Consider the following 12,647-nt stretch of genomic DNA (forward strand, 5'->3'; position numbering starts at 1 on the left):
CCTACATAAACTGTTTTTTTCCTAAATGTCTTTCAGTGCTACCGCATAGTACCAGTGCTAATCTGCCCATCCATGTTTTATACCTTACTGCCTCCTTTGTGTCACTACTCTTGTGTTTTGGGCCATTATTAATAAAAATAAAGAGTTACTTAAATATAAGCACACTGATACTATGACAGCTGATATTATAACTGAGATGGCTGCTAATGACTAACGGTGGGTACTGTATAAAGTGTGTATGTGCTGAACAATGGATGATTCACATCCTGTGTAGTATAGCACAAGAGTTCATCATGCTATGCAGAACAGTGTGCAATTTAAAACTTATGAGTCGCTTACTTATGGAATTTCCCATTTAATGTTTTCTGACCACAGTTGATTGTGGGAAGCTGAAACCACAAAGGGGAGAGTATAAAAAGCAAGAAATTGATACTGGGATAATCTACAGATCCTGTTTGGAAGGTACAAATTTTGACATGCATACCCTTAATTTAAAAAATATTACAACGAATAGAGTGTTATTGCAAAAGAGCAACTAATACAATATGACAAGTCTCCATTGTACCTGCACCATCCACCATGTGCTCTCCATCTCAAGAAAATGATCATCCCAAGGCTGGCATTGTGGCACAGTGGGTTAAACCACTGCCTGTGACACTGGCATACTATATGAGTGCTGGCTCAAGTACTGGCTGCTCCACTTCCAATGTGGCTCCCTGCTAATGCACCTGGGAAAGCAGCTGAAGATGGCCCAAGAGCTTGAGACCCTGCTACCCATGTTAGATATCTGGAGGGAGCCCTGCCAACTGTGGCATGGGAGATGCCACAGCAGATGGGAGATCTGTCTCTCTCCTTTTTCTGTAAATCTTTTAAAAATATAAATCTTAAAAAGAAAAAAAAAACATAAAATGACCATCCTTTCCATTTATGTGTATTTTCCTAAACCATTTCTTATTCATTCCCACATATACTTACACAAAGTTTTGTTTAAAAAAGTAACAAAATGGGGCAGGTGTTGTGGTGTAGCAGGTAAAGCTGCTGCCTGTGACACTGGCACCCCATATTGGTGCCAGCTCTAGTTCTGGCTGCTCCACTTCTGATCCAGCTCTCTGTTAATGTGCCTGGGAAGGCAGTAGAAGATGGCCCATGTGCTCGAGTCCCTGCAACAATGTAGGAGACCTGGAAGAAGCTCCTGGCTCTGGCCTGGCCCAGTCCTGGTCATTGGAGCCATTTGGGGAATGAACTAGCAGATGGCAGACTTCTCTTTCTAACTCTGTCTTTCAAATAAATAAAATAAATCTTTAAAAAATAACAAAATGACGGTTGCCCCTCTTCCAGGCCAGCTCTCTGCTGTGGCCAGGGAGTGCAGTGGAGGATGGCCCAGGTGCTTGGGCCCTGCACCCCATGGGAGACCAGGAGAAGCACCTGGCTCCTAGCTCCTGCCATCGGATCAGCGTGGTGCGCCGGCCGCAGCGCGCTGGACGCGGCGGCCATTGGAGAGTGAACCAACGGCAAAGGAAGACCTTTCTCTCTGTCTCTCTCTCTCACTGTCCACTCTGCCTGTCAAAATAAATAAATAAATAAATAAAAATAAAAAAAATAACAAAATGAGATATATTATCCCAGCACAGTGTCTAAGAAACCTTTTTATGTTTGTATACAGGCTGACTTCACTCTCTTTAATCTATAATTAAATAGTTTATTGTATCATATTTTATCTGCTCTTACTGTACTGCTATTTGAAGTTTCAAACTTCTCAATATTATAAACAGTATTATACAAAAAGCTTAGTGATTCTTTGAACACATATAGGACTATTTATTTCAGATAAAAACATGGAAGTGGAAACTGTACATTCTAATTTTAACAGGCATTGTCAAATTATTCCCAAAAGGTTGTACTTACTCTTCTGCTAATAGCATGTGAGAGCATGTTTCCCTACATCTTACCAATAATGGACACTGCCAGTCTTTAAAATGGTGCCAATATGATATATGATGTTTTAAAAAAGTGATCTTATTGTTTTCATTTTCACATCTTTAACAGAGAGCATCCTTTCACACGTTGCTGGCCACCTATATTTCTACTTTTTCATAAAAAATCTGAAAGGCAGAGAGAGACAGGCAGGCAGGCAGGCAGACACACATTTTTCATTCACTGTTCATTCCCTGAATGTCCACGTTAGCCAGGGCTAGGCCAGGCCAAGGTTACCAGCCAGAAACTCAGTCTGGGTCCCCCACATCGGGGGGACCCAACACCTGAATCGTCATCTGTTGCCTCCTAGGGGGTGCATCAGCAGGAAGCTGGAAAGGGAAGGAGAGCTGGGAACTGAACATAGGCACTCTGATATGGATATGGGCATCCCAAGTGGTGTCTTAACCTCATATTTCTACTTCTATGAATGCCTCTGTTTTTTTCTACTTTTTTGTCTTATTATTATTTCAGGATTTTTCTTTGTAGATATTAGTCTCTTTTTCTGTTATTTAAATTACAAGTATTTACTCCTCCTTTATTCTTCTTTTTTTATGTTTTTTGTTCAACAGAAATTTTTAAATTTTGTGAAGTCACATTTATCAATATTTTCCTTACAGCTCCTGGGTTTAATATCTTTCTTTCTTTCTTTTTTTTTTTTTGACAGGCAGAGTGGACAGTGAGAGAGAGAGACAGAGAGAAAGGTCTTCCTTGGCCGTTGGTTCACCCTCCAATGGCCGCCACGGGTGGCACACTGCTGCCAGTGCACCACGCTGATCCGATGGCTGGAGCCAGGTACTTATCCTGGTCTCCCATGGGGTGCAGGGCCCAAGCACTTGGGCCATCCTCCACTGCACTCCCTGGCCACAGCAGAGAGCTGGCCTGGAAGAGGGGCAACCTAGACAGAATCCAGGGCCCCGACCAGGACTAGAACCCGGTGTGCCAGCGCCGCAAGGCGGAGGATTAGCCTATTGAACCACCGCGCCAGCTTAATATCTTTCTTAAGAAGGTATCTGCAGGGGCTGGTGCTGTGGTACAGTAGGCTAAGCCTCTGCCTGTGGTGCCAGATCATGTCCCGGCTACTCTTCTTCTGATCCAGCTCTCTGCTATGGCCTGGGAAAGCAGTAGAAGATGGCCCAAGCCCTTGGGTCCCTGTACCTGTGTGGGAGATGGCTCGTGGCTTCAGATCAGCTTAGCTTCAGCTGTTGCAGTCATTTGAGAAGTGAACCAGCACACAGAAGACCTTTCTCTCTGCCTCTCCCTTTCCTTGTCTGTAACTTTACCTCTCAAATAAATAAATAAAATCTTTTTTTTTTTTTTAAAAAGAAGGCATCTGTAATACATTAAACATTCTTCATTTTTCCAGTTTTTAGCACTGAATTTTTTATAAACAGATTTATTTATTTATTTATTTATTTGAAAGGCAGAGTTAGAGAGGCAGAGAGGTCTTCCATGCTTATTCACTCCCCAAATGGCTGCCATGATCAGGGCTGAGCCAAGCCAAAGTCAGGAGCTAGCAGCTAGGAGCTTCTTCCATGGGTAGCAGGGGTCTGAGCACTTGGGTCATCTTCCCCCTGCTTTTCCAAGCATTAGCAGAGAGCTAGACTGCAAGTGGAGCAGCTGGGACATGAACCGACACCCATATCGGATGCCAGCATTACAGGCAGTGGCTTAACCCATTATGCCACATCACTGGCCCAGCACTTAACTTTCTAATCCTTCTGAAATATACTTTGTATATAGTGGAGGGGAAGAATCTAACTTTATATTTTTTCCTAAATACATACGTAACTGCTCTGACACCATTTACTTAATTCTTTCCCCAAAGATTTTAAAGGACATTAGCATTTTTGTTTGTTTTTTTTTTGAGCAAAGCAAGATTTACTGAAGTCAGAAACCTGCTACAGCAGTCAGGAGGGGCACTCCGAGAGAAGACCTAGCATGTCTTTTATTATGAGAAACTTCAGGGGCCAGAATTGTGGCACAGCAGGCAAAGCTACCACCTACAATGCTGGTATCCCACATGGGCCCCAGTTCGTGTCTTGGCTGTTTAACTTCCAATACAGTTCCCTGCTACTGGCCTGGGAAAAGCAGAGGAAGATGGCCCAAGTCCTTGGGTCCCTGCAGTCATATGGGAGACCAGGAAGAAGCTCCTGGCTCCTGGCTTCGGCCTGGCTCAGCCCTAGCAGTTGAGGCCATTTGGGGAGTGAACCAGCAGATGGAAGATCTCTCTCTCTCCCTCCTTCTCTCTCTGTATTTCTTTCAATTAAATAAATAAAATAGTAAAAAAAAAAAAAAAAAAGAAGCTGGATGTCATGATGAAGGAAGAGAGGCTATAGGTATAAACAAAACTGAGAAAAAATGAACTTCATTTCTCTGCACTTTATAGTCTTGAAATATATTTTCATGGAATCTACAATTGAGTCTTCAAAAATCTGCCTTGAGGAGATGAAAATCTACATTAATTTGACATATGTAATACACTACCACTGGCCTTTCTTAGGCAGTTCTATAGCACACAGATGAATTGATGTGTTGCTGCTAAAGAGCTTAAGGAATTTCCAAATAGATAGCTGACAGCATTCTGCTGAGTGCTGACGAAGAAAAACCACATAGAGGACATTTTCCACCTTAATAAAACTCTGCTCTGTACACTGGTTTGACAAGCTGAACATGGCCAGGGCTCTCCATCACACTTACCCGTTGCTGGTGAACAATGTTTTTGTGCTCACGTGCCACACGGGTGGCCCATTTCCGAGCCTCCTTATTTAGACTGTGCTCTTCTGTGGTCCCAGTTTCTGATTCTAATTGTCGGCTCTACAACACAAGAGAGAAAGCAAGAAAAGTGCTGTTACCCTCACTGTAACTACTCCCACTTTGTAGTCGGACCAAAGGACCTTCACCTAACCAGCGCTCAAAACACAAGGTGTGTCCACTACTGTGGGAAGCCACGTCTCAGGTTGCAGCAGGTCAGCAGAAGACTTAGACAACAGCGTGGAACCAGAAATGACCACAGGTTTTTTTGTCTTACACTGCTGCACATGAAACCTTCAGCTCTCCTATCGTTGACTGACCTTTTTGGGGTGAAGGAAGCTAGTTCCATGAAGCAAAGAAGAAAGGGCTCCTGCCAGCCCACTAACAACACTAAAGTCACTGCCTGGAGAAATTTCCGCTGTTTCAATGTGACCGAAGAAAGGATCATTGAACATAAGTGAGAAGAACAAAACAAAACAAAGAAACTGGATTTAATTTAGTCACAGGCTAAACTATCAGAAGTCAGACTAGTTTTTGCTCTTTCTCTGGGTTTTAAAAGAAAATGTGCTAGACCAAATGATTATCAAGAGTTTCTTCTCGCTCTAAAAGTACTACAATTCTGTTTTACAAAGGACAAACTACAAAATCTAAACAAACATTGGTAATAGTTAACTCCTACTGTGCAAGGTATAGGAAGAGCTTTTCACAGAAAAGGAAATCAAGACTCAGAGAGGTTAAATAATTTTTCCCATATCTTTAAGATATTAAGTGTTTCAATCATAATTAAACAAATGTGTCTGATTCTTGAACCAGAGGTGTTCACCACTAATCTACTTTAATTCTTAATTCTAAAAAGTTCCTGAAAAATAAACTTTATTAAAACAGCTAGAAAAGAATTTTAGAAATTCTTTTGCAACATCACACAACTCAAAATTGAAAGACCTAGTAGAATTTGATAAATTGGCTTTAAAAATGTATTACTTTTGTTGGAAAGACTGTGATGAGACAAGGTTATTTTTTTTATTCTATGCAGACATTTCAGCTAAAGCTACATTATATAATGACTAATGATGTTAAATAGAGTACGATAATAAAATTCAAATCTAACCAATTTTACATTTACATTCTTATTGATTCTTTGGGCTACCAGGAATCTGGCAATCAACTTGATTATTCTATTTTGCTTTGCAAATGGTTCTAGGCATTCAAACTGATAACCCGCTAAGCAGTTAGTGACATTAGTATGTTAAACCTGAGACACAGATGCAAATGAAATACACATTAGCCAGAGGAATCTAATGTGTAACGGTGCAGTCTGAAGAGTCTAGGTACAGGGTGTTGAGTCAGACAGACTTGGTTTTGAACCTATTCTATGAAATTTACTAGGTTTATGAACTTGGGCCTGTTAATATGAGTTTTGGCTACATCAGAAAATTGGTAAAAATGCTATCACCTATCTTAAAAGGGTAATTTGGATAAAATAAGGTCATGTTTTCAACACTTTGGTATAGTATCTACATATAATAAGCATCCAAAAATGTAATTGTTGGGGTGGGCATTTGTGGCGTAGTATGTTAAGCCATCATCTAGGATGCCTGTGTCCTATACCAGAGTGCCTGGGAATGAGTCCCAGCACCGCTCTATATTCCAGTTTCCTGCTAAGATGCCTGGGAGGCAGCAGATGATGGTCCAACTACTTTGGTCCCTGCCACCCACCTGGAAGACCCAGATGATCTTCCAGGCTCCTGGCTTTGGCCTGGCCCAGTCCTGGATGTTGCAGGCATTTGAGGAGTGAACCACTAGTTGGAAGATGTGTGTGTGTGTGTGTGTGTGTGTGTCACTGTGTCTTTCAAATAGGTAAATTAAAGCATAAAATATTAATGTAATTAAAATAATAATGTAATTGTTAAAAATCCAACTGAAAATTACTTGAAACAAAAAAATTTTCTCATTATTGTTTATAAGGCAGATCTCACAGAGAAAATGAATTTTGTTTTGTTTTGTTTTGTTTTGACAGGCAGAGTGGACAGTGAGAGAGACAGAGACAAAGGTCTTCCTTTGCTGTTGGTTCACCCTCCAATGGCCGCCGCAGCCGCACCGCGCTGATCCGAAGGCAGGAGCCAGGTGCTTCTCCTGGTCTCCCATGGGGTGCAGGGCCCAAGCACTTGGGCCATCCTCCACTGCACTCCCTGGCCACAGCAGAGAGCTGGCCTGGAAGAGGGGCAACCGGGACAGAATCCGGCTCCCCGACCGGGACTAGAACCCGGTGTGCCAGCGCCGCAAGGCGGAGGATTAGCCTACTGAGTCACGGCGCCGGCTGAGAAAATGAATTTGTAGGGAGTAGAGCTAATGAGAGAGGAGGCAGCTGATAGAGGAATTTCATTTCTTGAGCAGCATTTTAGGAAAAGGTAAAGGGTTTAAATTGTATGCTGGCTGTAATGTACCATAACCCAACTGGTCACTTAGACAATTTGCGGTTTTTCTTTCTTAACATTTATTATGCCATGAATTCCTAGGGAATGGGTTCCAGCAGCTCAGGTTCCTTTCTATTGGTAGTGACCAAGTGGGCTTCCTGGGTGCAGCAGGCTGGTGCTTCAACTGAGCCCAGGGACTTTTCTCTTTGACTTTCTTCTTTTCCTGATAATTTTCCTTCACACATTTCAGGAAGCTCTCTCGGCTCAATACTCACATGAGCTCCCCTGGCGAGAACACAATTATCTTCTTGAAGAAGAATATGAGAATTTAAAAGTAAAATATCAAACGGCACTGTAGCCTGGCTCTGGAAAAGTTCACTCACTCAACTTGATATATTTTTTTTTTTCTGAGAGGTGGATAGAGAGAGAGAGAGGAAAAAAAAAAAAAAAAAAAAAAAAAAACCAGAGAACTCCCATTCATTGATTCTCTCTCCAAATGTCTGTAGCAGCTAGGACTGGGCCAGGCAGAAGCAAGGAGCTACCTTGTCTACCATGTGGTCAATGTTATCCCAACATCTCTCTGTAGGTAGACACATATTTAGATGTAAATGTACAACTTCATGTGTATGTATGTACAGGATGTTGGAACAACACTCACCAAAATTTATCAGTAATTACCTCTGAATCATCAGAGCTCAGGTGAAAACCTCCCTTTTAATTTTTTTTTAATAATTAGAAAACATAGATAAAGTTATCACTTCTGGATATTTCCTCTCTGTGTGCTTTAATTTAATTTAATTCTCAAAGCAATTCTAGTAGAGATATACCTTTACTCTAAACTTAAATGTGTGGGAATTGAGGCTCAGAAAGGGTAGGAAAGAGCATGTATTTTCGCAAAGCCACTTAGCCAGCAAGTAGTGGACCTAGAGCCTGTACTGAGATCTGACTGACTTCAGATTTCAGGCTGATTTTACTTAGAAATAAGACATCTCCCAATTTAATTTTGTTTCAAGAAAAATAAAAGCCAGGGCTGGCACTGTGGCCTGGGGCGCCAGCATCCCATATGGGTGCTGGTTCTAGTCCCAGTTGCCCCGCTTCCAATCCAGCTCTCTGCTATGGCCTGGGAAAGCAGTAGAAGATGGACCAAATGCTTGGGCTCCTGCCCCGGCATGGGAGACCTGGAAGAATCTCCTGGCTTCGGATCAGCGCAGTTCCATGCGTTGCGGCCATTTGGAGAGTGAACCAATGGAAGGAAGACCTTTCTGTCTGTCTTTCCCTCTCACTGTCTGTAACTCTACCTCTCAAATAAATAAATAAAATCTTTAAAAAAACTACTAACACGGTAAACTACCAACATTCTAACCCAATTTTTTTTTTTTTTTTTTTTTTTTTGACAGGCAGAGTGGACAATGAGAGAGAGAGAAACAGAGAGAAAGGTCTTCCTTTTGCCGTTGGTTCACTCTCCAATGGCCGCCATGGCCGGCTCATTGCGCTGATCTGAAGCCAGGAGCCAGGTGCTTCTCCTGGTCTCCCATGAGGGTGCAGGGCCCAAGCACTTGGGCCATCCTCCACTGCACTCCCGGGCCATAGCAGAGAGCTGGCCTGGAAGAGGAGCAACCGGGACAGAATCCGGCGCCCCGACCGGGATTAGAACCTGGTGTGCCGGCGCCGCAGGCAGAGGATTAGCCTATTGAGCTGCGGCACCGGCCTCTAACCCAATTTTTAAAACAAATATAATGACAGGGTTGTTATGCTAATATCCTATGCCAAAAATAATCTCATTAACCCATTACTCAAGGAATTTGACATACTTTTCAATTTACTGGTAGAAATGAAATGTATTAGGTTAAATATTTGGTCTATCCTATTCTTTACACAGTTTTCTAACACATTGTTATTTATTTCAAGAAAGTTGAAAGAAAGCTATGGAGCAGGGTGGTTAGCCACTGTCTGCATCCCATATGGAGGCTGGTTTGAGTCCCAGCTGCTCTGCTTCTGATCCAGGTCCCTGTTAACGTGCCTGGGAAAGCATGAGACCTGGATAAAGCTCCTGGATCCTGGGTTCAGCCTGGCCCATTACAGCCATTTTGCAGATGTAGATCTCTCTCTCTGTCTCTCCCCTTCTCTCTGTAATTCTGACTTTCAAATAAATAAATCTTTTTTAAAGTTAATAATTAATTTTCTAAAAAGGATGTCTTCAAGTATAAAGCATCTGGATTTATGTAGGTTACTGAACTTGAAGCACTCATATCTGTACAGGTTTACAACCCCATAGTTCTGAAATTAAAAATATTTTGAAAATCACAAGTTTTTGTTTATTTATTTTTATAAGCCTAGAGCCAGAATTCATTTGAGGGAAAATGTGAATTGAACTAAAGAGGTTATTTATAGTTTTTATTTATTTTACTTGTAATGAATATTGAGATGTTTCCTGCAAAAGTACTATAGGTCAGGGGTGCTTCTCTTTATGCTGCTCAGGTGTTATGCAAAGTATGGAATATGAATCAACTGCATAAAATCTTTAACATTTTAAATTTTCAAACATGTTTGACCCAAAGTCTTTTGGTAAGAGACTAGAGCTTTTTTCTTTTTCTTTAAAAAGAAAACAACAACAAAAACTACTTATATGGGGCAGGTGCTGTGGTGTAGTGGGTTAAGCCGCAGCCTGCAATGCTGCTATCCCATATAGGTGCTGATTTGAGTTCTGGCTGCTCCCACTTCCGATTCAGCTCCATGCCTGCCTGCAGAAAGCAGTGGAAAATGGCCCAAGTGTTTGGGCCCCTGAATCCATGTGGGAGACCTGGTGGAGGATCCTGGTTCCTGCAGCCATTTGGAGAGTGAATCAGCAAATGGAAGATCTTTCTCTGTCTCTCCCTCTTTCTCTGTAACTCTGCCTTTCAAATAAATAAATCTTTAAAAGAATAACTACAATAAAATAAATCTTTTTAAAAACTACTTATTTAACTTATTTCTAAGGCAGAGAGAAAAAGAGAGACAGAGACAGATCTTCCATCCATTGGTTCACCCCTCAAATGTATACAATATCCAGGGCTGGGTCAGGTTGAAGCCAGAAGCCTAGAACCCCAGTCAGGTCTCCGATGTGGGTGGCAAGGATCCATGTATCTGAGCCATTATTTGGTGCGTCTCAGGGGGCACACACCTCAGGAAGCTGGGTCAGACGTGGAGGATTGGAGCTAGGTGCTGTGGCTCAGCAGGTTAAGCCGCAGCCTACAGAGCTGGCATCCCATATAGGTGCTGGCAGTTTGCATCCTGGCTGTTCCACTTTCAATCCAGCTCCCTGCCAATGCGTCTGAGAAAGCAACAGAAGATAGCCCAAGTACCAGGGCCCGTGCTACCCATGTGGGAGACCAGGAAGAAGCCCCTGGTTTTAGCCTGGTTCTATCCTAGTGGTTGTAGACATTTGGGGAGTGAACCAGTGGATGGAAGATCTCTCTGTCTCTCCCCTCTCTTTATAACTCTGCCTTTCAAATAAATAAATAAATCTTAAAAGAGAGAGAAAGAGAGAAAGAGAGAAAGAAAGAGAGAAAGAGAAAGAGAAAGAGAAAGAGAGAGAGAGAGAGAGAGAGAGAGAGAAAGAAAGAAAGAAAGAAAGAAAGAAAGAAAGAAAGAAAGAAAGAAAGAAAGAAAGAAAGAAAGAGAGAGAGAGAAAGAGAGAGAGAAAGAAAGAGAGAGAAGGATCCAGGACTCAAACCAGGCACTGCAACATGGGATGTGTGCCTCTCAAGCAGCTTTTTAACTGCCAAATGCCTGGTCCAAGACTGCAGACTTCCAAGTCACATACTTTAAACACTTTATACAACTTGTAGAAGTGGGAAGAGTGTCCCCTAAAAGACTTAATCCAACTCACTCCAACTATCCATATATAGCTACATCTTCACTTAGAAGAAAAGTGGAAACTCATCTGAAAAATTGGTAGTGTGCCTATTCTAGGGGAGTGAACTAGAAAACAACCATTGTGGCCTGAGCCTTGGGACAATTCTGGAAAACTCTGGATGGCTGAGGAAAAGGAAAATACAATCAACCCCATCAAGGCTGGTGTTGTTTTCTCTTGGGTTAGAATACCAAAAGGCACATGTCCTGGAAAAACGAAATGCAAACAAAACAAAACAAAACACCTTGTGTCTGATACTCTCTAGAACACATCTAGAGGCATGGATAGATGGAGAAGACTCATGAAGGGTATAGATCCAATCTTACAGGCTGCTTTACAAGCTATCACCATGACCCAGATAAAAAAGTGAACTTCCAGGATCCTGAATGTAAGTAAATTCCATGGCACCTCTGTAAAGCTCCTGATACCTCTAGTTGATTACAGAAGAGATCAGACCACAGAAAGGTGACTAAACCTACAGTGGGCTTATCATAGATGGTGGGCCTCCCGTGAAGAGCAAATAAGCCCTTTTTGAAAGGATCAATAAATTATAACAGGCCCTTTGAACACTTGTCAACACTGCCGATTTTAGGAAGCAACATTCATGTCTTTAGTAAAAGCCTTTATTTTTAGATACTGTGCCTAGAATATATGTAAGAGGATGGCACCGTGATTTTCCTTATAACAGATGCTCACGTTTATGAGACATTGCTATAACACCATATAAAATCTCCATCAGTAGAAAAAGCCACTCATAACAATGAGAATTTTCAAGTAAATTTTCCATATGGTATATTAGCCCCATAAAGTCTTCTATAGACAATTTTCCTTAATATTTAATAGATGTATACAAAGTTCCACTTGGGCAAAAATTAAATGTACAAAATCCTAAATTATATCAAGTGGACTTTGTACTTACTATAACTGCTTATCTACAAAAGTAGAATTAAATACGATAAGCAGTGGCCAGAATAACAGGAAAAGATCATATATCAGAAATTTAATGTCAGCTTTTAACTACCACTATCTGTAAAATACTGCTATTTGCAGTTTAAAGAAGATAAAGAAAAAAGATTTTCCCACTCCCATCAGGAAACCTGGCGGAGAGTTTCCATTTTTTCCCCTGCTTGTATAGAGCCTACCTAATCTAACTTTTGTGGATGTGCACATTTCCCATAATATTTCCCAACCCAGGGCGACCTTGACCTTCTTCACAGGCTGTGAGGAAATGCCCCTAAACAGAGCTCATTACTTGTTCTGGAATGGAAGGAAAGTTCACTGAGGCATGCAGGGCAGAGGTGCTGAAAGTGCAAGCCACGTACTGGGGAGACTAAGTAGTGACTGGCTACTATTTATTATTCCACCAAGTCCCTTTAGGATTATAAACTGCTAAGAGGGGCCGCCACTGCGGCGGAGCAGGTAAAGCTGCTGCCTGCAGTACTGGCATCCCATATGGGTGCCGGTTTGAGACCCAGCTGCTCCACTTCCGATTCAGCTCTCTGCTATGGCAGGGGAAAGCAGTGGAAGATGGCCCAAGTACTTGGGCCCCTGCACCCACGTGGGAAACCCGGAAGAAGCTCCTGGCTCCTGGCTCCTGGCTTTAAATCGGCACAGCT

The 12,647-nt window shown here is 42.0% G+C and overlaps 1 protein-coding gene across 7 annotated transcripts in view; it reads right to left on the reverse strand.

Annotated features, from left to right (window-relative positions):
• The window catches only part of FCHSD2 (FCH and double SH3 domains 2), a 314,783-nt gene that overhangs the window by 45,463 nt on the left and 256,673 nt on the right, over positions 1–12,647 (reverse strand). For all 7 annotated transcript variants that reach the window (XM_089330417.1, XM_089330431.1, XM_002708714.6 and 4 more), the window contains one exon: positions 4,672–4,788. In XM_089330417.1, the coding sequence (XP_089186543.1) occupies positions 4,672–4,788 (117 nt within the window). The remainder of the gene's footprint in view (positions 1–4,671; positions 4,789–12,647) is intronic.

This window comes from Oryctolagus cuniculus, chromosome 1 (genome assembly GCF_051225735.1).
Source record: "Oryctolagus cuniculus isolate XC-2025 breed Fujian yellow rabbit chromosome 1, ASM5122573v1, whole genome shotgun sequence".
Taxonomy (NCBI): Eukaryota; Metazoa; Chordata; class Mammalia; order Lagomorpha; family Leporidae; genus Oryctolagus; species Oryctolagus cuniculus.